This window comes from Lepidochelys olivacea (assembly GCF_965140295.1).
Source record: "Lepidochelys olivacea isolate rLepOli2 genome assembly, chromosome: 1".
NCBI lineage: Eukaryota > Metazoa > Chordata > Testudines > Cheloniidae > Lepidochelys > Lepidochelys olivacea.
This window is the reverse complement of record NC_140411.1, coordinates 242,818,478-242,845,935: the sequence shown is the minus strand read 5'-3', so window position 1 is coordinate 242,845,935 and position 27,458 is coordinate 242,818,478. Positions and strand designations below refer to the sequence as shown.

General features: G+C 45.7%; 1 protein-coding gene across 1 annotated transcript in view; it reads right to left on the bottom strand.

Annotated features, from left to right (window-relative positions):
* CACNA2D4 (calcium voltage-gated channel auxiliary subunit alpha2delta 4) overlaps positions 1-26,426 on the bottom strand; it is a gene marked incomplete at its 5' end in the record, with an annotated part of 165,562 nt that extends 139,136 nt beyond the window's left edge. The window contains 7 exons of the mRNA XM_084613531.1: positions 723-783; positions 2,295-2,426; positions 4,769-4,931; positions 6,143-6,202; positions 8,758-8,874; positions 21,692-21,773; positions 26,338-26,426. Of these exons, the coding sequence (XP_084469657.1) occupies positions 723-783; positions 2,295-2,426; positions 4,769-4,931; positions 6,143-6,202; positions 8,758-8,874; positions 21,692-21,773; positions 26,338-26,426 (704 nt within the window). The remainder of the gene's footprint in view (positions 1-722; positions 784-2,294; positions 2,427-4,768; positions 4,932-6,142; positions 6,203-8,757; positions 8,875-21,691; positions 21,774-26,337) is intronic.
* Positions 26,427-27,458: the final 1,032 nt, after the last annotated feature.

Below are 27,458 nucleotides of genomic sequence, written 5' to 3'. Positions count from 1 at the left end.
TACCATTTGCCATATCAGGTCCTTGATTCTAGACCCAAGATAACATGCATGTCTGGAGCAGCTGCCTGGCAGTGGCAGGCTTGGGAATGTACCCTTTATCCCATGTGGGATGTACCACTCATATTTATATGACGGGGCTGTCCTGCTGTTTAATATAGTGCTCTGCTGGACCTGGGTTCTTGTTTACTGGGCTGGCAAAGGCTGGGAGTGCTGCAGAGGTGATATGCTCAGACATAGTTGACAAAGGGAACTTGGTGTTATTTAACAGCAATCCCTGCTACTGAGACGACTGATTCAAAGAGCGGACTTGATGGACTCTGAACAGTACCATCCCATTGGCTGCAGTCTCATAAAGTGGAGGGGATAAAGAAGGGAGTCACTGATGGTGATTCCATATGAGACGTTAGACCCCAAGAGGGAGGGAGGGGTGCTGGAAGGAGATGGACAACACTCTCTAATCCAGTATGATACAATGTGATTGCATAAACACTAGTTCATCTATCCTCTCTCTCTCCCAGGAGCAGCATGCAACAGAGGCTCTGATTAGACTCCCCACCGGAGACACTGGATTGTGATGTCTGTGCACTCCCCATTCAGATCTCTGTAACCCACACTAGGAAGGAGTGGGACAAAAATCAGGACAAGGATCAATCAAAGTTCCAAAAGAAGAGAAGAAAAAGAGGGCGAGAGAAAGAAAAAGATGACAGGGCCTAATCTCTCACCAGCCTCGATTCCTGCAGTCGAAGGAGATCACTCCATTCTCATCTGGCATCCACTTTATCCCTGAACAGAGCAGCAAAAGGAGGACTCAGTGGCTTAATCACTCAGGAAAACAGGCCTTGGCCCCCCACCCCTGCAGGCAGCAAACCTTCAATTATCCTTAGCTCTGAGTCCTCACTATTTTAGTTCACAGGGTCATGTGACTCCCACAGCCAACAGCAGAGCTCCGGCCGTTATAGCAGCAGGCACGTTGGATAAATACACGCAAAGCTTTCCTAACTTAATTTCTGGCCTTCACACATTCCCTCGAATGTGTTGATTAATTTTTATGCAAAATGTCACTGGGCTGTGCCTGGTGCTCTCAGGAACATTTAAAAATTGGGGAGGGAGTGCATTTACTATCATCTTTATACCATTTGTACGCAGCTTTCTCCAATATCTGCAGTGCTGCTGACTCTCGTGATTTTTTTGACGAGTAACGTGATTTTGGCTGAGGTTGAAGCCAGTTTGGCGATGATGTGAGAAGCTCCAGTCTCCAGTGAATTTGAGCCCTCGATTGGCTGCCTGCCCGGTGTGCCTGCCTGCTGGGGCTGAGCAACCAATTAGAGTTGCTAAAGCAAGAGCTCCTCCCCCTCTCACCAGCAGCCCAACCATTCTCACAAGAGGGGATGGGGGAGCTAAACTCCTTCCCCTCAGCCTGGAAGAGGGAGAGAGCACACTGCTGCTATCTCCACCCCACAGGCCTGGGAGAGAGGGTGAAGAATCCCAGAAGGAGCAGAGCAGGGCTGGACCAGGGCAGAATTAATTGCTGGGCAGATGTGGGGGTGTAAGCTCCGGCCCCTTACCCAATACATATGGGAGAGTGGGCAACACTGATTGTCACACACACACACACACACACTGGTGATGGGCAGGGGGAGTTCAAAACAATCAAAAGACAGACCAAATCCATAATATAATCTTTTGGGGGGGCCAATCTCATGATTTTGGGGGGTGGGGGTGGGAACTGACTGATGATATTTGATCTCCTGAGGCTGGCAATAGTGTATCTTTTTTCTTACAGAATGGCTGAGAATCTTAAAAAGTAGGAGAGATAGGTGTGTGGCCCAGATTGAGCACTAAAGGCTCTGTCATGGATTTCTCAGGACAGATTGCACTACAGCAGGCAGTCAGCCTGAAGAGCAGATAGGCAAGCAGAATTCCTTCCGTGTCACAGGTGCCACACACTGGCTGTGTTGTCCCCCCGTAGGGTAGCTGGTGGCTAGAGAATGAGAGTTTTTCATCACCACCGGTGTTACTCTTTTACAGGAATGTGCCTGTGGTGCACACCATCCCAGTTCAATCAGCTCAGGCAACCTGTGGTTGTTGGTTATTTCCAAGTCATCTCCCTTTTGGGGAATCCAATCCCAGACCCCTATGCAATCCATATTTACTATTCTACAATGGAAGGCAGTGATTCCCCTAACCCTAGGCTTCCCAGAATAGGTTCTGTATCAATGTGTTCCCTTCCCTGGTGTGTTTTATATTTTGCCCTGATTTTTAGAGACAGGGCTAGGAATGCTGAGCCTCTTTACCTGGGTAAAGTCTGAAGAATCCTGTGGAGCTGCCAAAGTACTGCCAGGTCAGTGTTGGGTCTCTTTGGAAATTGTCCACAAAAATAGGATTCAAGGCTTCTGACATGTAAACTCCATTCAATATGCCAGGGTCTGTGGGGAAATGCAGAGCCAGGAAACATAGGGAGAGGGGAAGAAAGGGTGCAACAGGGGGAAAAAAAGCACAGTGTAGAGGAGAGTGGTGGGAACAAAGAGAAAGACCCAGACAGCATGGAGCCTTTACATACAATGATTCTTCATGGTCTGAACACAATTACAACATGTATCCTCACTACTGCCACTCCCTTCATGATGACAAATACCCTACTGAAACTGGCTTTAAAACAAACATTGCAAGAGGAATTGTTTTCACCGTTCAAGCAAATCCTGGAATGTAAGTCACCACAAGCAATCACAAGTTAACTCTGCTTGGTCACACATCATCTCCCTTCCTCTTCTGGGGTTTATCTACCTTGGGTGATTTACATCAAGTTAGAACAGGATCCCAAGGGGTTATGGTAATTAACTCAAGGTTAAATACAATGTAGCACTCAGTATAGACAGGAATTGTTGTGTCGTATCATCATACCGGTGGGCAGTGGTAGCCCAATCAGCTGAAACAATGTTAAACATGACAGTCCCAGGTTACAGTGAGTGTTTAACATTGTGTGCTAGTTATCAAGACTCCTCCAGTCATGTTCTAACATGATGCAATTACCCAGTGTGGACAAGCCCTTAGATTTAAAAGCCCGCCCTCTTTCTCCTATTACTCTCTGTTTGGACATCTCTCCCCTGGTTTTCTTCATTCCATTCCTCTGTCTCTGCTTCTCCCCCAAGGCTTGATCTCTGATCCTGGACCCCTGATCTCACTTACACCTGTGTAAATCTGAAGATTTACATAAGACATCTGAGGCTGACATGAGATAGCTTGTAGTGGTATCTACTCCAGCACCAGAGAGGGTAAAATGGAGCAGCCGCAACAGGACAAGGGAAGCTTTGATCAAAACCCTCTTTCTGCAATAAAACCCTCTTAAGCTTTTCAACTTTGCAGTGGCGTATATAATTTCTAAATCAAACAGCATAACAAATAATGATAGCGAAGCTTTAAAAGGGAATCACTGTAGGCCAAATAAATCATGGGACTCACGAGTGTTTGTAAGTGAAGGGCTAGAGCAGTGACACTCAGACCTCAGAGGTTCAGGAGCCAAATTAGCAACCAATATTACACAAAAGAGCCACAGTGATGTGAATTCATTGTTTTATTTAATATATATTATTCTCACAGCAAAATGGCTGACCAAATATTATTATTTTACCAACTACAATTGGTTAGTAACAGAGTAAAAGTAACCGTCATGACTGGTTACTAACTTAGACTGGTTAATAATTAAATCACACTGTTTTAATAAAAAGAACAGGAGTACTTGTGGCACCTTAGAGACTAACACATTTATTTGAGCATGAGCTTTCGTGGGCTACAGCCCACTTCATCGGATGCATAGAATGGAACATATAGTAAGAAGATATTTATACATACAGAGAAAATGAAAAGGTGGAAGTACCTATACCAACTGTGCTGCAAAGAGCCACAGGAGACACATTAAAGAGCCACTTGCAGCTCCCAGTCTGAGTATCACTGGGCTAGAGGCTTGGATGCTTGCATGATGATAGATGACCTAGTTTAAGTAGCTGAAGTCATGTGGTTTTAGAGGCTAAGCAGGGCTGAGTATGGTCAGTAGTTGGATTGGAGACCTCCCAGCGAAGGGGTGTTTATGGAACACATGGGTCTTTTGTGCCCTAGATTATAGTCCCTAGGGCTATCAGCTCAGCATGAAATTCATTTAAAAATGTTTAGGAGAAAAAAACCTCTCTCTCTGCATTGGCCCTGTAATGATGTAACCACCTGCCTCTGTTTGCTCCTGTAGCTTCACTGAGCTCACATACAGACAGTCACAGGAGATGAGCCCAACCTAAGACAGAAGTAAGGGAGCATTTCCTGCCAAAATGTACACAAGGAGAAGGACTGATGGTCTGGCAGGCACAGAGCCAGTGGCTGGAGGCAACCTGATATGTCAATAGAAGAGGGCAGCAACTTTAAGACCATTGTCGTCAAGAGCCTCAGCCTGTAAGGACTATGCAGCCCCATGTTTCAGGAGCTCGCCCGCCAACTCCAATAGAGATAGGCCAGCTCCTGATTTAAGGCCAGATTGTAACTGGCAGATGTGTGGACACACAAGGAGGGGAGGACACCAAGCACAATTGCAATGATGCTGCTGCAGGAGGCACGATGCCTCCCAGAGCTCCCCACTGCCACCAGAAGGACAGTGTCTTAAAGTCATAGTACAACCCTTCTTCTCTATCTTTCACTTCCCGCCCTCTTATTTGTGTTGGTATTCGCCTGTAGTTTCCAGGTTCCCCTCACAGGGTTGGGAAGTCAGAGGTAAGAGCCCTCTTACCTTTGTTGTAGACATTGGTTGGGAGTTGCACATCGCTGTATGTTGTGTTCACCAGCAGATTATTGAAATGCTCGTTTGGCTCCAGGATGAATTCATCTCCAAGCTCCACGTAATTATCATTCTCATCTTTCTCGTTAATCAGGAGAGAGTTGTAGTAATCAAACTGTTGATGAGGAGCAATGAGACAGAGGAGAGGGAAAAGACAGCAAGAGAGTTCATTATCTGTACTGCCAGAAAAAAATTATCTGTCCCTGCTTTTCCCAGCTGCCTCCCGCCCGCTGGAGCCCTTCCCCACTGCCAGAATCCTTCCCTGCTTTCCCCACTCCTGGAGCCTTTCCCTGCTGCCTCCCTGCTGCCAGAGATTTTCACCACTGCTGAAGCCTTTTCCTGCAGCTAAAATCAGCAGTGCATATGGGAAGGCATGGCTTGGGCAAGTAGAAAGCCATGTACTTGGGTACATGCCCACACCTTTCAGGTGTATCTGTACTCCTTGACTAAGACATGCCTGACCATCTACACTGCTACTTAAACCCCTGCTAGGGGGACTACCCGAGTACATATGCTACATGCCGCTGAAAGAAGCGTGCAGTATAGATGTAGCCTTGTTCTTTAATCCTTCACCCCACCCTCTTTGACAGATGTGTTCAGGTAGCTCCAGTAGAATAGATAATGGCCAATTCATCACTCTTGCCCGGTAGTCATTTTCAAGCCTGCCAGTCTGTGATCAGATCAACTCACCAGCCCCACCAGCCTTTTACAGCCAAATGACAAGAAGTGAGGTTCACAGAGGAATATACCAATCCAGGAGGAAGCGGAGAGTTTCCACTTATCCATCATTCAGAGTCCCTGTTATTCCCCCTGTTAAAACTCCACTTCCTCTCCTGCTGATCACAATGCATCCCTTTCTCTCAGGTTGGCACAGCATATGGGAGATCCTCCTTTGGAGATCACCTTTAAGGGCATCCCATAAGTTAGCCACAGCTGAGGGTGCCAAGGAGTCTGGAGTGGAAGGAGTCAGCACCCTTCTTTCTGCAACATCCCCAGCTGCCACCAGCATGTGCAGCAAGAATCTGAAGGATGCTTTTCAGCATGAGTTTACTACCACTGTGGCAGGGTGAGGAGCTGCCATAATGCCCTGGACCTGCCATGGCAGTCACTTATTTAATAAGGATGACTCCTAATGAGACAGGAGTGAGTTGTTAGTGTGCTACTGGGTGCTCTGAAGGCAAGGAAATTCCCAGCATGCTTAGGAATGGGATGTTTAGATAGCTGGGCGCTCCTGGGATTGGCAGACCATGCCTGGCTATTGGCCAGTTCCTTCGAGGCTCCCTGTCACATGAATCAGGGCTTTGTCATTGAAGGATATGAACGTACCACCAGCGAGGAGTTGAATTCATGGTTCAGATCTGCGTCTTCCGCTGCTTCCACCAGCCTCTAATGCAAACACACACAAAGGGAGGATGAGTGGGAAACACTGGATGTTAGGATATAGATATTCAGGCCTGCCTGTAAAGGCCTATACTCTAAGAATTTAGGTGTATTCTTATCACTTAGCTAGTTATAGAGGTATAAAAGAAAGAATCAAAATCACTGTCTGCCCGTGTAAGGGCCTTCTCTTACTGTAACAGTCTGAGGCCCTGTTCTTAGGCTAAGGTCTTTGGCTAAACAGCAGAGGCAGCCATAAGCTGGGAAGCGAATGCTAGTCACATTGAAATAAGGTGCTATTGAGCTGTTAGGAATACAATCTTGTTCTGATAGTGCCTATCACCTCCAGAGAAAGGGAAGTGCTTAGAAAATGTAAAAGGAAACTTAGTTTGATAGCATCCTGACTGGCAAGAACTTACTTATCAATAGCTGGGATGTGAAATCCTCATTTCTGTGTTTGTTCTATCATTGTAGTCCCCATTTCCCTATTGTTTTGTCTGTATAATCTCTGTCTGGTTCTGTGATTGTTTCTGTCTGCTGTATAATTAATTTTCCTGGGTGTAAACTAATTAAGGTGGTGGGATATAATTGGTTAAATAATCATGTTATAACATGATTAGGATTGGTTAGTTAAATTTCAGGAAAATGATTGGTTAAGGTATAGCTAAGCAGAACTCAAGTTTTACCATATAGTCTGCAGTCAATCAGGAAGTGGGCGTGGGGGGGGATGGGAACAGGGAATGGGGGTGGGGAAATTCGAATCATGTTTTGCTAAGCGGGGGAATGGGAACAGGGACACAGGTAAGGCTCTGCGGTGTCAGAGCTGGGAAGGGGGACACTAAGGAAGGAAACTGGAATCATGCTTGCTGGAAGTTCACCCCAATAAACATTGAATTGTTTGCACCTTTGGACTTCAGGTATTGTTGCTCTCTGTTCATGCGAGAAGGACCAGGGATGTAAGTGTGTGAAGGAATAAGCCCCCTAACACTGGACAAGTCTTTTCAGAAGCATGAATTGTTCACAAAATACTGAAAAACCCAGTGACTCGGACTTTAGATCTAGTTCAGCACAGCAGAGGAAGCTAAGGGAGGTTACAAATTCCCCTGCATCCAATAAAGGAACTAAAGTTCTCTGGAGCAAGTTTCAAATCTGGAGAATGTACTCACAGCTACTCATTCCTAAGACTTTGTCCCCCCAGACAATGAGTACCCTGGCACTGAGCATATTCATAGAGAGAGACTTTTATTCAGAAAAACAACAAAAGTTTTCATTCCACTTTAACCGGAGCCCTGTGTAAAAGATAATCCAGAGCCAATCCAGCTTCAGCCTATCAACAACATAAAGGGAACTGAGACAAACAGTGTGATGACTGGATTTTTAAAAGGTCCGGGAAATGTTATGACCATTTGTAAACTTTGCCAGCTATGGAAGCTAAAATAATCATCTGCATTATCAAATCTCAGGTTTCAGGGCATCAGCTGATGAAGATGAAATCCTGCTCAAATGCAGCCACATTTACAACACTGCACAATAAGCTGCAGCTGTGTTATGGGCCTTAATAAGGCAATCCAAGTTTGGATCTGAGTCTAAACTTCATGGAAGGTCCCTAGCTCTCTAATGAGTCAAACCAAAACCCTGGACCTTAACACACCCAAACTTGCCTTTTGATCCAAATCCAAACATTGTGGTTTTGGCCCATCTTTACTTTTTTACACCAAATTGTTTTTAGGGAGCCAGGACTTTGTGACTATGGATCCGCACTTCTAAAATTAGGGTAAATACACTGGCATGCACCAGATTCATAGATGTTAAGACTAGAAGGGACCATTATGATCAAGATTCTAGCCTGACTTCCTATATAAAACAGGTCAAAGAACCTCACCCAATCAGAGAGCAACTAATGTGCACAATACACATTCTCAAGCAGCTGCAAGAGTCAAACTCACAGTCCATATTGCTCAGCGACAATAGTCACAGTATGCCACATTGGGCCACCCAATGTTCAAACAGGCTGCCACTCTTCAATAGCCAGTGTGCGCTGCACAGCGCAGGGGTCTCATCTTCCGGAGAGTTAGCCCTGGATCTGTTGAATGAATGTTCATTTTCTCATATTTATTTTGAAGCTAGCAAGTTACTTCTTTTATTTTTCACCCCTGGCTGAGGTAGAAGCTACTATTCCTCTGTTTGTATGCCACTATTTTTCTGCTAGTGGCTACATAACAACAGATGGAGTCAAGAGGCACCAGCTGTTGTTTGGATGGGCAATGAACTCCCTGTATAACCTTTATACCTGCATAGCTTAGCAGTTGCAGGGAAATCAGGACCAGATATTTTTAGAGGTATTTAGGATCCTAAAGATGCAGACAGGCACCTAGTGGGATTTTCAAAAGCACGTACGTACCTGAGTCCCATTGATTTCAATGGAAGTTAGGTGCCTAGGTGCTTTTTTAACTCTGACTTGGAGCCTATTTACATCATTAGGTGCCTAAATACCTTTAAAATTTGGCCTTCAGTGTCTCTAGTTTTCTGGTGGGCAGAAGGGGATTTCCCCATAAAGTTTGTACCTCAACAGCGTCTACTTTTCTGCGCAACATGCTCTCCATCTCCTCTGAGAACTTCTTCACCAGCTCCAAGCCATCCACCTCCTTGATCTTCAGAGTGGGCTCCACGTCTTTGTACTTCTGGCCGAAGGAAAGGAGAAAATCCTCATTGAATAAAAGATTCACTAGGAAAGTTGTGAATCAATTACATTAGCTGGGCATTCTAGTTACTGGGGAGAGATGCATCTAAAGCAGAGGTGGGAAAACTACGGCCCGCGTGCCACATCCGGCCTGCGGGACCGTCCTACCTGGCCCCTGAGCTCCTGGCCAGGGAGGCTCTCCCCCAGCGCCTCCTCTGGTGTCCCCGCTCCCCCACAGCCATGCTGCCATGCGGGCAGCGAGCTCCTTCCACTCTGAGCGGCATGGTAAGGGGGCAGCGACGACATGCGCGTGGCGGTGAAAGTGTCTTAGGGGGCAATCGGGACAGGGAGCAGGGGGTGGTTGGATGGGGGTGGAGGTTCTGGGGCAGTCAGGGGGTGGGGAACAGGGGGGGTTGGATAGGGGGTGGGAGTCCCGGGGGGCCTGTCAGGGGGCAGGGGTGTGGCTAGGGGTCAGGGCAGTCAGGGGACAGGGAGCAGGGGGGGTTGGATAGGGGGTGGGATCCTGGGGGGGGGGCGGTTTGGGGAAGGGGGGTCCCAGGACAGGGCAGTCAGGGGACAAAGAGCGGGGGGGGGGTTGGATGGGTGGGGGCTTCTGAGGGGGACAGTCAGGGGGCAGGAAGTGGGAAGGGGCAAATGGGGTAGGGCGCCAGGCTGTTTGCGGGGCACAGCCTTCCCTACCTGGCCCTCCATACAGTTTGCACCCCGATGTGGCCCTCGGGCCAAAATGTTTGCCCACCCCTGATCTAAAGGGTGGTCCTGATTTTCATCTGGCCTTTTCTGTGCCTCCCCTTTCTTCCATACAGTTGGGCCTGTGCAAATAACTGGTGCATAATGCAGTTAATTTAGACCTCTTCGCATAAGTAATTGATTTGCTGGTGCTATCAGGTGCTTGTAGTTGTCTACATTACCTCAGCTGCACCAGCAAATGATCACCCATGCAAAAATGTGCCTGTGATTATTCACAGCTGCAAGCTGTGCAAAAATGGAAGCCAAGTTTTGAAAACCTGCCAGTGTGTGTATGTACATCAGTGATAACTGTATATGTGCCATGCATACCTGCCACCATGCCACCTCAAGCTGAGCTCTTGTCAACTCTCACAAGCCAAGGAGGATTGGGTCTTATAAGAGCTTATATGGGACTTGGGAGACCTCCAAGACAAACCCAGGGGGTGCAAGGAGTGGTGCTGGTGATTGAGTTCCAGAGTCTGTGCTGAACCAATTCCCTGCCTTGGGGTTAATGAGCACTAGAGCTGGGTATGCCCTCCACTGGCTGGGACAAAGTCCTGACAACTTCATAGTCATTCAAGATTTTCTGACATTTGATCTGAAATAGGGGTTTAACCCCCAGTTGTCTGTCCAAATTCCAAACTGGGCAATTATATTGTGCGTGCCTAAATCGCCCCTGCAGTTTCCATGTTAGATGTGGTAGTCCTTATGTCTTCTCTTTAAAAACAACGAGGAAGGAGGAGCAGACCAGATGGGAGCAGGAAGGGAAACAAACTGCAAAAGGAGACAATGTGATTAACCTCTGTCAAAAAGGACAGAGCCCTTATCCCGCTAGTGGTGATGGGGATGAGACTGTTTTAATTTAAGCAGGAAAACAAAGTAATAGATTCCCTTAGTCCCTCAGCCTTTCTCTTTGGAGTATGTGCATCCTGCCCTCGCCCCAGATGTACAGGATTTACAAACAGGCTACATGGAGAAAATTTTGTGAGAGCCCCTTCTTAAAATATTGGCAGCGCACCAATGCTCTCAGCCTGAGGTTCACTCCCCAGCACAATACAAAATGAGTGGGGGGCAGAGGACTTGGTGGTCCTTTCTAATTAGAAGATGTGGAGAGGAGTCTGAATGTCTTTGGGATAAGCAACCAGGGCTCCTATTGTTAGACAAGCTCACTCATCGTTAGAGAAGGCTGCTGAGCATATGTGGAGTCTGAAACGCCTTGAGGAAGGGACAGGGCTGAGGAGGTCGGACAGAAATAGAATCATGCCCAGCTTGCGGCAGGCACGTGCGGAAGCTGCTAGTTCTGTCTGGCGTGATTAACAGAGCAAGGCTTTACTGGATTAAAAACTCCAGCCCTTGCATCCATGCTGCTGCTGCTGGGTAGCCGGACTGGATGGGGGAGGGATGATCCCAAACGTTAGCACAGCAACATCACCAACAGGGGATTTACAACCCACAGATGGAAGGCCTTGGATGATGACGAGACCACCGGACTCATCCCAGCAGCTGCCAGCCTGTCCCATTTAACTGTGTCATAGTTTCAACCATAGAGAAGCTGATTTCTGCCACTCTGGGGGCTTTAATCAGGGCCCTCCTCTGTGAGATCAGAGTAATCTCTCCCTGGAATGCAAGACCGCTGGGGAAACTATATTAGCACTTGCATGCATGCTCTGCGTAAAGAAAACACCATCAGCCGTGGATACACTGGGGTGGTGCAGGATGGAGCAGTGATTGTTCCCAGCAGTGCAGGGCTGAACAGCAGCCTTTTAGCCCTAGCAGGGTAATAACAGCTCTTTGCACTCCTATCAGTTATTTTGAACATGCTTCTGCCATATTAGTGTTTAGAGGTTAAAAGGATATCAATAACCAGCCACAGTGTACAGTAAGAGCCCAGCCACACACAGTGAGCACAGCTCAACCCTTAGAATTCCCTGGGGTGGGGAGAATATTGCACAACATTAGCAGCTGGCTATTTCAATGAATTCACTGGGGCTGTGTTCATACACCTTTGTGTTCATGTTCCATTAAATATTCTAGCAAATAAATTTTACTGGCTGGAATGTTGATGAAAACAGTGAATTTTAATAGGACCCCTAGAGACTATTTGCTGAAAGACTATTCACATCCTACGAGTAGGGAGCACAAATAATACCATGCGACCTCAGGTATTATGATCAGTTACCATAGTGATAAGTGCACTATAAATGTCTAGGTAGACTTCTGTGTCCAATCAAAACTAACCAACACAGATTACATTTAGAATCTTGGTTATCAAATATCAACCCAGATTCACTTGCTGAAATTATTCAGCAAGTAATTTTCAATAACAAACAGTCAAAAACAACAACAACAAAAAGCCCCACCACCAGAAGAAAAACTGATAAGTTGCTTGCATACAAGTCACAAACAGAAAAAGAGTCTACTTTCATAAGCTACATCACTCCTTTAAAACAACAACAACAACTAACTGGGATTCTCCTTAAGCACAAGTGGGGGAGGCTGAGAACCCAGAGTTCTGTCTCCTTTGCTGTGTCTGTGAAGTGATTTACATTGCCAAATATATGTTCCTGTTTCAACCTCCATGAAATTTAGTCCACTGAAGTACTTAGCATTGCATAACTCAATAATAGTGCCACTACTTAAGTCAGAGAAAGACAGTCCATCCTCACCCAGCAAAATCACTTAACATTCATTATTTAATTTGTCCATGCTGCAATATTTAGCAATCTCCTTACACAGTCTTATTTCTAGCTGAAGCTAACAGGGGGTTTAGCCACACAGGAAACCAGGAATAGGTTCTAGGAAACATATTTATTTTGCAATTTTTAATTAACTAAATATAATAAGCATGAAATCCTGGGCCCATTGGCAGTTTTTCCATTGACTTCAATGGGGCCAGGATTTCACCCTCATTGATCTCTTTTTTCTTAGTAAAAACAATAGTAAGTAATTCAGTTACTTAGGGTCAAATCCTGATCCACATGTCCTCCAGAGCATGGGCAACCAAGTTTTCCATCATGTGACTGGGTTCTGTGATCACTGAAATTCTCAGCAGTGGCCATGTGGCTGTTGTATAACAGAGAGCAGCTGGTAGACTATATAGCCGGCAAACTCGACAAGCCATAGTGAAACAAAGCTGGGATTTTTTATGTCCTTCAAATGTACTTTGTCAGCCTCATGGACTTTTCTGGGCCTTCTGCTATGCTTTCTCCTCCCGTGGATTTTTCAGTGGGGAGGAATGAACTAGCCCTTTTTATCTAATTACTAGAAGTTATTAGGAATTAGAAAGTATTACTTAGTGCACAATGCACACATTTTTTACTACTCTTAAGAAAATAAATGACTAATTTAAAGTAATTTCTCTCTTTGGGTGAAAGCAATTTGTATGAAATTCACCTCTCTGAACACAAAAGGCCTGTGAACCATTTAAGTCCCATTTGAGTCTTCAAAATAGGGCTCACAGAAAAGGAACCACTAACGGTAAAGAAGACATATGCTTTGCCACTGTATCCACAGCAGAGCCAATGCACTGCAGTGGAGAGTTCAGCAGACCAGAGTAAAGCAATTTTAAAGCATCCTTTAGTGGCTATGTAAAATTTGCCATGACCATATCCTGGCTGGTTCCTGGCTCACTGCTGGCTGAGGAATGGGGCTCCATGTTGCTTTCTGGTGTCATCATAATTCTAACACAGCCTAAGGATTTACTGGGCCTTGTGGGATGGGTGCAGGTTGGAGGTATCCAGTAGGATTGGAAGCAGAGGGTGTGGGTTGCAATAGGAATGCCTTATTAGTTTTCCTCTCTTTAAAACAACAAGAGCAAGCAAAAACTGCCAATGAAATTCCATGCAAAATGTTAGTTAATTAGAAGATTTAAGTGTAGAAAAGGCAGGAAATGAAAAATTATGGTGCTAATAGCAACAGGAATTTAGTTACACTGTAAATATATCAAGCTCCTAATGCAAGGCCAAATTCTGATGTCCTTATTGTTATTACTCAGGTTTTAACTATGTCCTTACACAGGCAAAACTCCCATTGACTTCAGTAAGAGTTTTGCCTGAGTGAGGAGTGAGCAAACATTGAGAAAAAATTCCAGGATCTGGCCTCTGCATTATAAATCCATTGGGGAAGGGACCTGTCCTTGTATTTGTCTGCAAAGCGCCCCAAATACCTATAATGCTGTATATGTAGCAGCAAGCCAAAATATTTCATGTGTGAAATGTGCCATGTAGCTCAAATACGATAACATTGCTTTGGAAACTCTTGTATTTGAATTTTCTGACTTCTGTGCATTCAAATCCACTGCCTTAACATAACCTGAGTCTGGGTGCATGTGTGTGTGCGTGCGTGCGTTTGCCACATTACAACTAAGTTCTTTGTAGGTCTGGCCTCTTTGAAAACAAGTTTCACCTACCTCAAGACCGTGAGGTTTGTTCACATTACTGCATTAGGAGGATACCTGATCTTAGCCTCATGAAATCTCTCTCTCTCTCTCTCCACAGCTATAGCATCAAGCAGATTGAAGTCCTTCAAGCTTATCTGCTTTAAGAAGCTTATTAGTGAAGATGGTGTTTGATCTAGAGTTTCCTAACAGGATAGAGGATGAGGAAAGACCTGGGGAAATGGGCACAGCAGGAAGAGAGGGGAAAACCCCAGGATGAGAGGGAAAAATAAATAGGATTCGAGAGGGAGCAAGGGGGGAGAGGTAATTCTGACTTGTCTGAGCTGCATGTGTATTTCTCTAGTAATGTCTAAACTGGGTAAGAAATGGACTTGAGGAGATGACTCAGAGAAAGAGAGAGTATGCAGGGCTGTGTTGGATCAGAAATCGAACCCAGGTTCAGGGCTGGCCTTAGCATGAGGCAAACTGAGGTGGCCGCCTCAGGTGCCAGACTGTGGGGTGGGGAGGAGGTGTGCCACTAGGACCCAGAGTGTAGAAAATTGTGTCTGCTGCTGGTGCATATGTATTCTCTCTGCTCTAGATGCACAGAGATGGTGGAGTGCTGTGCTGGAGGAAGGAGGGCGCAAGAGACATAACAGGCAGGCAGGAGAAAAGGTGAGAGGGAATAACAGAAAGCAGCAGGAGCTGCAGGGAGAGAGAGGAGGAGCAGCCTCTTATGTACTTCTCTACCACCCCCAGGAGCCTGGACTGATTAACACCAACTTCTCAGGGAGCTTCCTGTTTCCTGCTGCTTCCCTGAACCCACTTGAGGAGAACAGGCAGTCAACTGAACTAGTAGGAGCCAGTTAGGCCCTTAAGACGCTGATATCTTCCCTCACTCAGGCCCTGCCACCAGCCCTGCTTATTTGTCTCCTTTAATTGAGTGTTGAGAGCCACTATAGCTGGTACAGAACAGCAGTCATGAGTGAAAGAAGAAAACGCCCTTCTGAGGCAGCATTCAGAAAAAGCAAGCAAGCAAAGGGAGCTTTTCTATCTAAGCAGGAAGGAGCTCTCCTGAGATACATAGACACAAATGTTCATGGTGAACCTTCCGGCCCCATTGAGGATGTGAGTGGTGAGGAGATGCGTGATCTTCCAGTTAGTCAGAGTGCAGGTAACCTGGCAGCTACTGCAGAATCCATATCTCCATCTCAAATAGATGTAACCATGCACATTCCTGAAGAAAAGTGTAGATCAGAGAAGAGTGTGGTAGAGGCGCAAGAAACAGCTGCTGCTGAGTTTAGTTCCTTAAGTCTAGATGATCCAGGACTGTGGACCCACTTGAGCAGTAGCCTGAGGGACTTCTTTGTACTGCATGGGCCACAGCAAGTGAAAAACTTCATGTTCCCCAAAGAGAATGAAAATAGAAGTTTCCATCCAACACGTTACTGGCGTGAAATCCCCAATGGTGACAAAGTGGAGAGGCCATGGCTTATGTACTCAAAAACCCAGAATGCTGCATACTGTTTTTGTTGCAAACTCTTCCAGTCTAATGTTCCAGCCACATTGGGTTCTACAGGAACAAAAGAATGGAAAAATCTGGCTAGAAATCCGGCATGCCATGAGAAGGCAGCAAATCATCAGAGAGCATTCCACAGGTGGAAAGAGCTTGAGATGAGACTAAGGTTAAAGGCCACCATAGATGATCAGCATCAAGAGAAGATTGCGTCAGAGTCTCTTTACTGGCAAAATGTTCTGAAAAGGCTCATTGCCACTGTGAGAATGCTTGCTACCCAAAACCTAGCATTGCGTAGCGCTTCAGATCGGTTATATGTGCCAAACAATTGAAACTTCCTTACAATTGTGGAGCTGATGGCTGAGTTTGATGCTGTACTCTAGGAGCATCTGAGAAGTCACCACCCAAGAAATGTACACACAGCACTACCTTGGAAAAACAATTCAAAATGAGATCATTCAGTTACTAGCAACAAAAGTCAAACAGAAGATTGTGGCAGATCTGAAGTCAGCAAGCTATTACTCTGTTATTCTGGACTGAACACCTGACATCAGCCATATGGAACAAATGACTTTAATGGTGCATTTTGTAACAACAACAGAACCTAGTGAAAATGTCCCTTCAATGGTGACTGTCAGAGAGCATTTTCTAGAATTTATTGACATTGATGATACTACCGGAGCTGGTTTGACAAATGTGCTTCTTACACAGCTGGAAGATACGGGAATTGCAATAGCTGACATGAGAGGTCAGGGCTACTATAATGGTGCTAACATGAGAGGAAAGAACAGAGGAGTGCAGACACAGATCCGAGAGTTAAACCCTTGAGCTTTTTTTGTCCCATGCGGTTCTCATTCATTGAACTTGGTGGTCAGTGATGCAGCATCAGCTTCTAGTGAGGCTGCTAAATTTTTTAATGTAATGCAAAGCATCTATGTATTTTTCTCTGCATCAACTCATCGATGGCAAATTTTGAAGCAACATCTGGGAACATCCTCTCTGACGCTGAAACCACTGAGTGCCACACAATGGGAAAGTCGAGTGGAGGTGATAAAGCCTATCAAAAACCAAATTGGGAAGACAGATGATGCCATAGTTGCCATTATGAAGGATAATGCTATGACAGGAACTGTTCCTGGGAGAACAGTGGCAGAGGGAAATGAAATCACAAGAAACATACATAACTTCAAATTTCTGTGTGGCTTAGTGTTGTGGCATGACATATTGTTTGAAATAAATGTTGTAAGCAAGAGACTCCAAGGTGTTGACCTTGATATATCTGGGGCCATGGAACAACTGGACAAAGCAAAGTCACACCTACAGTCTGACTGGTCAGATGAGGGAATTCAAAACATGCTGAAGAGTGCACAGAAATTGGCAGAGGAACTTCACACTGAAGCTATTTTCCCACCCATTCAAGAATACAAGAGTCACCAAAGAAGGAGATATTTTGATTACGAGGCACGGGATAATCCCATAAGAGACCCCAAACAACAATTCAAAGTTGAATTCTTTAACCAGGTGCTAGATTATGCAATACAGTCAGTTGAAGAACGTTTCGTGCAGCTCAAGGAACACAGCAGTATATTTGGGATGTTGTATGATATTCCAAAACTCCTCACTATACCTGAAGAAGACCTACACCAGCAATACAGGGCACCAGAGACAGGGTTGACACATGATGACATGCGCGATATTGATGCGAGTGATTTAGGTGATGAACTGAAAGCCCTTTCAAGATACATTTCAGCAGGATCAACTCCAAAGGCTGTTCTGGAATATATGTACACAAATAAGATGACCACCCTCTTTCCAAATGCTTTTGTTGCTCTGCGCATACTTCTACCACTTCCTGTAACAGTTGCCAGTGGAGAACGCAGCTTCTCCAAGCTGAAGTTAATAAAAACACATCTACGCTCCACAATGACACAGGAGAGGCTGGTTGGCCTTGCAGCCATCTCAACAGAGCATAAGCTGGCCCAGACTGTGGACCTTCAGCAGGAAGCAGTTCAAATCTTTGCAATCAAGAAGGCATGGAAAGCACTACTTTCATTATTCAAACAGATAAAAATGCCACTGTTTACTATGCAGACAAGAAAAGTTACATTTGCTGTTAAGGCATTTGAAAGTTAAGTGTTACTTAAAATTTTTGAACAAGGCATTTTAAGTTGTTAGTTCTCCTTTATTGGGGTAGGTAGCAGAGCAGGACCATGAGAGGAGTAGAACAGGAAGAAGGCAGAATTGAGACCTTTCAAAGTTTTGGCCCAAGCGAGGAGGCATGGGGGCATCATTTGAGCTCCCTGCCTCAGGTGCCAAAATGTTGTGGGCTGGCCCTGCAAGTCCTGCAGGAAGTGACAATGGTGACTCAGTGAGGAGCATTCTTCCCCTAAGATGCCGCTGAACCAGTGTCCCACTCTGACATCGAGAATTCCATTTCAACCAAAGCACAGTCCATCTGCATTCAATGCAGTCAGCAAGTCTGCATCGTGCACAAGAGAGAGGCAGATACCTCCTTCTCTTTATCAGTGCACCGCACAGGATCTTTGACTGTGGCCGGTGAAATGTGGCTATTCGTGGGTGTGGGGGTGCTCCTCTATCAGCCTACCAGGGAAAGACGGGTGCCACCGCCACTGTATGAATCCTGGGCTTGATTTGCTAGTCAGAATCAAACTGCCTTTCAGTCAGAAATCAATCGTCTCGTCTCTGAGGGAATCACACATAAAATTTTGCTGGATTTGGTGCAATCTTTTATTGACCATCTGAATGTGGTGACTGCTATTAGGAGCAGCATCTCTGAGCCCTGTTGTGCTAGGTTCTGTACAGCTCCTCTCCTAAAGCGCTTACAGTCTAAACAGACAAGACAGACAAAGGGGAAATAGAGGCACAGAGAGGTGAAAGGTCGTCCAGCGGGCCAATGGCTGAGGTGGGACTAGAACCTACCTATCCTGGCTCCTAGGGCAGTGTCCTAGTAACTTGTCCACACTACCTTTCACAGCCCACACTGCCTCTCATAACACTGGGTTTGTCAAGAAACAACCCCTCTGACTTCTGACCTTAAGGAAGGTGGAAGCCTTTAACTTCGGAGGAGAAATAGCCACAAGAGCAGTATTTGATTGTTTTGATGGAGCAGTGGAGACGAAGACTGCAGCATTTTCTCACAGTCCTTAAAAGAGATGGTGAAGCTTATAGAACCCTATGGAAAGATTCATACCTGCCATCTTTCCATGAAGATCGTGACAAGGGGCAAATGCCCTGTGACATTGCAGGAGATGGAGGTCCCAGCAAAAAGCAAATAGAGAAGCCATTCAAATAGAAGCTAGGTCCAAAGGGAACTTGGATACCTGCCAGAAGCTGGTTCTATCAGCTGGTGACACTGTAGAAGTTGGCAAGGTGTAACCATCGTCACTGCTACTAAAGGCCAGGCTTCAGCCAGTTTTGGTATCACACTATGGCTGGGTAAGAATTGGGCAATGAAGGGTCTGAATGCATCTTAGTCCGGTGTGGCACATGTATGCTCCTCATGAAAAGAACTAATTCATGATCAGTGTAGATGACTCATGCTGAAGGACCAGAGGACATTTATCAGACAAGCACAGCTAAGGAGGCACAGAGGGAATCTGTTCTTATATCAGACGGAAGGGAGCACACTGGAGAAGGAGTTTCTGGAGGGTCCAGCAGAAAGGTGAGGAAGTGTGAATGGAACAACATTCTGTCCCTTTTGTAGCTGGAGCACAGGAGTGGCTGAATCAGTAGAAAGAAGGCAAAATGTAAACAGGTAGAAGAAGTGAAGGGCAATTTATGGCTTGGCACAAAGAGAAGATGCAGGGAAGTAGGAGAAAGAATGGAAGGTGGGTGTGAGGAAAGAGAATCCATCCTCTCAGATGGGTTCTGCAGTGCTCGTACTGAGCCATGTCCTCTCCAGCAGCACCAAAAAGAGGCTGATTGGTAAAACTGTGCTTGCAGCTGTGCACACAGGGCAGAGTGCAAGGTGCACGTGATCATCTCCTCCCCCTTCCTCAAGCTGTCTATAGTGCACAGGGACAGCATCCAGGCAGGGAAAGCAATGGTGTCCCAGGTTACGGGGTGTGTTTGCACTGAACACCTTCCACTATCACAAAAGATGCCGTCATGACACAGCATCTTAGCACTAGCCCCTTCTACAATATAGAAATTGGTGTAGAAACTACTCTCACTTCTCCCTATTCCCAGAAATGGGTTATTTACTGGGGCGTAACTGGGGCAGAGTCCCATGGGAGGTTGGGTGAAGAGGATGATAACCAGGCTCCGTATCCGTCATCCACTAGGGGCTCCAGGGAAACCTAGTGCCTGGAAGCAGAACACAGGGAGACTGATTGCACCAGAAAGAAAAGGAGTACTTGTGGCACCTTAGAGACTAACCAATTTATTTGAGCATGAGCTTTCGTGAGCTATGTGAGAATGTAGCTCACGAAAGCTCATGCTCAAATAAATTGGTTAGTCTCTAAGGTGCCACAAGTACTCCTTTTCTTTTTGCGAATACAGACTAACACGGCTGTTACTCTGAAACCTGATTGCACCAGCAGGCTCATGCAACCACTCGGGGGTGATTTTCAACAATGCTCAGCACTGGCCGAACCCTGCTCCCCAATTTACCATTAGCTTCACTGGGAGCAGGGACAGGCAAGTGCTGAGCACTTTCAAAGGCCCACCCACAGTGCTATGTACAGAGGCCATCCAAGCAAATGAATCGTTGGCAGCCAGCAGAGAGTGTGGCCATATGGAAAGAGGCTAGTTTTCACAGAAGGAAGATCTGAATCAGAACAGAGAATCTCCCTCCTCCCACTCTTTGGCAATGGGAGCCAAGGGAATGGCAATGATCAAGAGACAGGTCTGGTGCTCGCTGCTCTCCATGCTAAAGCCTACCCTACCTGCATGCACAGTCACTGTGTGTGAGTTCATGAAGAGTGTGATTGGTTACTTATCTGGCTCATGGAACTGCCTCCCTGCCAGGATTCTGACGAGAAATCTGTCCCCTGGCTATTTCAATGAACACCCCCCCCCCCACCACCATCTATCTCCTGCACTGGCCTGTTCCATATAAAATATACAACTTCCCATGCAGACTCACACATGCACCCTTCAAATTAGCCTTCTGCCATCAGAACTCAGTCGCTCCAAAGTTCATGGAAAACAAAAGAGGAGCTGGCCTGACCAAAGCAAGCTCATTATTTCAGATAATTACATGCTGGTTCATAATTGGTTAATTCCAGCAAAAACGTGAAACAGATTTTTACAGTGATTCTCCAGTTCCAACATTCCCTGCCTGAGCTCATGGACTGAGCAAATCAAACATGATGGCCCAAATTCTCTGCTGGTGCAAATGGGCCAAACGCCATTGAAGTCACTGGAGCTGGACCCATTTTTGCCAGCTGCTGCCAATGAGGATGTTCCTAGCAGCTGGAATTTCAAGAAGCGGAGGGTATGAAAGTTGCTATTCCTGTGCTGAATTTGCAGGGGCATGGATTAAAGAACTGTGTATGACGGGTAGGCTAGGGTGAGCCATTCTTTATTCCAAGGCAATCTAGTTGTATACAGCGGCTTTCAGAACTGGCATCACAATGCCCTTCAGAGAATCAGCCCTAAACTACAGAGGAAAAACAGATTTTAAAGCAAGATTTAAAGAGACGGAAGGGACTCAGTGGAACAGCGGGAGGAAGATAGATGAGGAAGTACAAATAAACAAGAGAGAGCCCCAGTTGGGAAAGCCCAGGGAACGGAGAGGAAGGAAATATTGGAGTAGAGTGAGCAGGCAGGGGAGTAGATGGATATGCAGTTAAGAAGGGAGGAGAAGAGTGAATATGGTCATTAGGGGAAATAGGTGGATATGAGGTCAGAGGAGAAAGGTGAATAGTGCCCATGGACAGTATGAAAAGCCAGGAGAACAATTCGGAGTCCAAAGTGGCTAATGAGCCAATGAAGGCGTCAGAGAGAGGTGCAAAGTCCACCTGGACCAATGAAGGTTAGAGGGTAGGGACCAGGAAATGAATCCAAATGGTCTTGAAAGTTAGTGAAGATTTCCTAGTGTTGCCCTTCTACAATCAATCCCCAGGATGGACAGATGGACGCGCACACACACACACACATACACATACACATACAAAAAATCTGAAACCAGCAAAGCTCCTTGCAGGTATGGCCTACCTTCTGTAAGAGGAGAGAGCCTGAATACTTTGTCATGATGGAATATATCTCCCCACCAAAGGCATCTGCCCAGGACTTCACCCTAAAGTGGAGAAAGAGGAAAACCAGCAGTGTTAACACGTCAGGTAGATGAGCTGCATCAAAGGGCAACAGTCGTGCAGGCATGTATCACTCCCTGTCTCCCTATGCACGCAAATCACCAAGCACACCTAGGACGCTGTAGAAACAGTAATAACACATTTTCTATTTGAACTGCTGGTGAGACACACAACAGTAGCGGGAAACCATCATCTCTGTGACCCACTCTGCACCCTGGTCTTTCCTTACCATTAGGCTGTTTTAACACAGTGCCACGTTTTGGGGTTCTTATTCAGTCACTATTGACTCTAACAGGAGTTTGCTTGAGTAAAGACCAAGTCAAATCTGAATTATAACAGGGTAAGGATCTCAGGATTCAGTTAGACCATGAACGCTTTGGGACAGGGACACTGAGCCAGGCTGTGATCTCAGTTACTCCAGTGTGAATCCAAGGCATGCAATTGCTTTCAGTGAAGGCATCCTGGACTGACACAGGTGTAAACTGGGAGCAGATTCTGGGTCACATCTTATCTCTCTGTCAAGTACCATGCCCATATATGCCATCCTATAAATAACAGACAGTAGGAATACCACACAGAGATCCTAAGAGTGGTGACATGCAGGCTGAGCATAAAGATATTGCCTCCTCCTCAAATTAGCATATTTGGCAGCTGTAATTGTCAGAATACTTAATCAGGAATCATGTTAGGATGTTCCACCTCCACTCAGTTCCTTTTACAGGGATTCACTGAGGAGGTATCAACTTCTTTATAGAACACATGGCTGCCTCCACTCATCAGAACACACCCGCTACTTACGGAGTACAGATTGTTACCTATAATTTTCAGTGGGATGCCTCCCACTTCTAAGAAAACTTTAAACCCAGAGGGCCTGATTCTTCTCTTCGTAATGGCAGTATAATGCAATCAAAATCAATGGCATTCCACCTCCATAAAAAACTAGCGCAATGGCATAGTAAATCAGGCACTGAGGCATCCATTTTTTAACCACTGTGTGTGATCCTGCTCCCACTGAGGTCAATGGGAGCAACTCAGTATTTCTGGCTTTGATGGTCAGTTTACTGGTTTCTGCATCCTGTTTTGTCAGCCACAGTCATCTTTATTTTTATACACTGAAAACAATAGCGAACATTTGAATTTGCTAAGAAGACAGGATTCCCTGGCCCATCTCAGACCCTTCTTCTGACAAGCCCACTAGCCTGCTTCTGAGCAGAGAAAAGCCAAAACCAAACGAACCCTTGGCCTATTGTGCAATGCGTGGGGGTGGGAAAGAATTCCTTCCAGACCCTTATGGTGATCAGCTGATGTCCTAAAGCATGAGATCTGATTACCCTTATCTCAGTATTTAACTCAATAGCCCCCTGAAGCAGCTCGTTTAATGTCGTTTAATAATTTGTCTCTACAAGCCAATTAATGTTGGTATGAAAATTTACTAACAGTCACAAAAGCTGCTTACCCACCCATATGATGATGATGATGATGATGATAGGAAAACTACACATAGGGCTTCTGGAAGGTTGCCTAGCCAGCCCAGGTAACTGCAGCAGTGTTACCATCTCTCTGGATTTTATCACGTCTTGTGATATTTGGTGTTTTTTCTCAAAGCCAGGGCTCCTGGAATCATGTGACTGCATGAGAATCTCATTAAAAAGAGAAGAAATGAAAGTTTCTAGCCCTCATGGTTGCAAAAGAAAAGCTTGAAAATGTGAACCCTAAAAGCTCCATCACCAGGAAATAAATAAAAGCTGAAATTATGATTATTTTTAAAAAACTATATGATTTTTAAGCCAATCCCATGATTTCTGAATGCTTGGAATTGGAAATACTGCTGCAGACTCCTAGGCAATATCCTGGGACGGTGGCAATGGGCAGGCAGCTGTGGCACAGCTGTGTTCAGAGCTCAGCAGCATCTCTATTGACTGCTCTCTGGCTGCCTCCCTAACCCTGCTGGCTGCCTCTCTGCTGAGTTTCTTAAAGCTACGTGTGGCACTTGGGGTACTGGAGAACCTCCACTTCCTGCAGGCAAAGAGAAGGACAGTGCTGGCCAGGGAGTTAGGGGGAAGCATGGGGACAGAAAGGGGGAGTCATGGGGACAGAGATGGGGAACTACAGGGTGACAAATGGAAGGCCAGAAAGAAGAGAAGAGCCATGGGGAGGCATGAGAAGACACATTAGGCACAATGGTAAGAGAGACATAGGTCAGGCAACTGGCGGCATGCAGACACATCTCATCAGAGCAGTGTAAAAGGGGGGTTCCTGTAGGTCAATAGGGGTCAGAAATAAATGGGGACCCAAGAAGGGCACTGAGACAGCCAACAGACAATTATTTTTCACGAAAGCCTGGGGGCTGCTGGAGGGGCAGGTGCATTTTGGCAAATCTGAGGTAGTTGTCTTTGTCCTCTTCTCTCAATCATCTAACAAAGAACCAAACTCATATTCACCAGATTGCATCAAAACTTGTTCTGTGACTGGCGGTTCTCACAACCCCAGTTAATATGCAGAATTGTCCCTCTGGGGGGAAAACCTTGAAATGTCAGTAGCTACCTGGTTATTGTGATTTAATAACCACAATTATTAAGATTTCATGGTGCAGCAGCCAGAATAAAGTCGATGGTAAAATGTTATGAGATGCCCAGGGTTAAGCCCCCAAGGGTGGCAATGAATGTGTGGATTTCTTGGTAAATACATGAAGAATTCCATGGATGGAATCTTTTGGGGTCTATTTGAAAGAGGCCTTGAGCTGTTTGAATGCAAAACATTCCTCTTGATCTCAGGAAGAGACGTAAACTTTTTTCAATACTTTAGTTCATGTAACTGTTTCTCCAGCACAATGTCATTTCTTTCAGCCATCAAATGAGAAGCAGGGTTTCCTCCCCTCAAAACAGCATCCTGAAACACAATCACTGCTGGTCAGGAGTGTTCTCTCCTCTCTGAGCCAAGCCCTCCGAGTAAGGCAGAAATATCCAAATCTCTTCCCTTTCAAATAAATTGTAGCATAAAAAATTCTACACCAATATATTTTTAACCTTAAAGTAGTTAAGTTGCTTAAAGCAGCTTAGCAAGGTCCAATACTTTTAACTCTATATATTCAGATGTTAGTATCATGGCAACCTGCCAAAGAAAGATTTGTCACCAAGGCAGGACTCACTTTGTAGCATGGTGTCAGCCCTTGGCTAGCCATCCATGACTGTGGAGAGACACACGCACTCCCCTTCCCCTCAAAGTGCATGCAGAAACACACGCACACAAGTACGACACATCCAGAAGGCTGTATACACATACTAAAACCCTTGTGTAAAAAGTCCATGCACAGATACATGTATGAAAACCTGCATACCAAATGCAGGGCACACACAATACAATAATGCTATGAAGACTTTGCACCTCTAATGTGCTTTTCATTTGCAGATTTCACAGGATTTTATAAAGGAAGATTAGAGTCATAATCCCCATTTTACAAATAGGGAAAGGACACACAGAGAGGTGATATGACCGGCATGCCTCCATACACTAAAATATGTATGTGCGTGTACAGTACATACATGTATTGCACATGTGTGCATAATAGTCATTGCTATGTAAGCCTTTGGAATAATATTATACAGAGACAGTGTAAGGGGATAGTACCAGTAACATATAGAAGTACTAGGAACAGTAAAACAATTTGGATCTTACGTATAAAGATGGCCAGAATGACCCATCTTCACTCAAGTACTTCAGACATATCACAGAGCACCAGTGCTACAGCCTTGCCCTAGGAGGATGTTACACAGCCGCATAAAGTAAGTGCATCTCTGAGGTGGCTCAGATTTGTCCCAGCAACCAAACTGGTCTCCAGCTGCCCCAGAGATCAGGGGCAATATATGCTGTCTTTATACCATGTTTGCCTGCTCCTTCTGGTGCACCAAACAGAGCTGAGGAAATTGACTAGAGACTACAATAAATAATAACACCTAGCTCTTATCTACTACATTTTATTTTCAGATCTCAAAACACTACACAAAGGGGGTCAGTATCATTATCCCCAATTTACCAATGGGGAAACTGAGGCAAGGGGCGGGACATGACTCGCCCGTGGTCACTGAGCAGGCCAGTGGCAGAGCTGAGGTTTTAACTCAGGTCTTCTGAGTCCCCAGTCCACTGGCCTATTCTGTACACTTTAAGAACAATCCTTTTCTGTCTGTGAGCCCAGGTCCATGGGAACGATTCCCACTGTGGCTTGGACCTGATGGTGAAGCGAGATTTTGCATCTAGGGCAAAAATCAGGTCAAAGAAATATTCCATGCAAAAAGTACAATTAAAGCTCTGTCGTCCCCCAGACAAATGACATCTCTGAAAGGTGGGGAGGTGGGTGCCTCTTAAGGGAAGGGACTGACGCTAGTTATGGGAGGGGACAAAGGAACACTGAGAGAAAAGGGACGATGAATGGCAGAATGGGGACTGGGACATCAATAGCAGAAGAGGGAAGTAGACAGTGAAGGGCAGAGGGTGGTAGAGGGCAGAGGAGTACGTGGGTAAAGGGGTATCAGGCTAGGGGGAAACACTTACGTTTCCAGTGGTATCTTTGCCTGGGACTTAGCAGAAGGCAGGAGGCAGCTGAGTGAGAGGAAAAGCCACAGGATGGCTCCTGGCACCATTCTCCAGGCAAAAACCATCAGCAACAGGACCAGTTGTATAGACATAGAGAGTCCCAGCCACGTTTACCACTTTATGGAGGTCCCAACACTGTCCAGACAGGCCCCAGCATGGTGTCTTGCTAGGGAGTGGGGTTGGGGAGCAGAGTCCTAGGGACACTTAAGCCTGCATGCTGCTGCCACCCTGTGCCGTCACTCCGCACTGTCCCTGTCCAAATGGAGAAAAGCTCCAACGGGACGGCACAGCCTCACACCCAACAGCTGCAGATAAAAGTTTGCAAAGAATATGCTGGAGTTACTGAGAGGGGAAACTTGGGAGAAGCTGCCCCATGGCTGCCAAGGTGATCACTGGGTCCCATCTAGCTTATGTGCCCTGCAGGAATGGAAGAGACTTGAGGGAGCTCTGCAGCAACAGCATCTACGTAATCTATCGCTGGCCCTTTAATCCCCATGCAAAGCAGCAATAGCAGCAGATTTAGGGAAGTGGAGTGGGATAAAATCACCCAGGATTACTCTGATTTCTGAAGACAGGCCTCAGCTCATCCAATCAGAGATCAGAACAAGCTCCCTCCGAGCCTGTTTTAAAGGGACAACATCACCTCTTCTAAAAAAAGCCTCCTGACCTTTGATCCCTACTGAACAGCACTTGCTCCTCACTTGAAGAGGATGCATGTAAATTCTTTGCCTGGGATAATTTCTATCGATTTACTTTTATGTCCCACCCTCTCCCTCCATCTTCTAGGAAGTACTAAATATATTAAGCCAAATCCCGCTCTTCGTTATTCCTATGCATGTGACCCCAGTAAGTCAAAAGGGTTGCACAAGTGTAAACGAGAGGCAAATTTAGACTGGGTCAGAATCTGATCTCAGTTATACTGTTGGGTTAGTATAAAGGATGCTTATTTTTACCTATTGTTTGTATTAGGGTTCCACCCTCAAAGTCTCAATGAGAACCCCATTGTGCCAGGAACTATCCAACCAAATCTAAGATGCAGTCCCTGGACTAAAGAACTAAATAATATCTAGGCAAAAAAT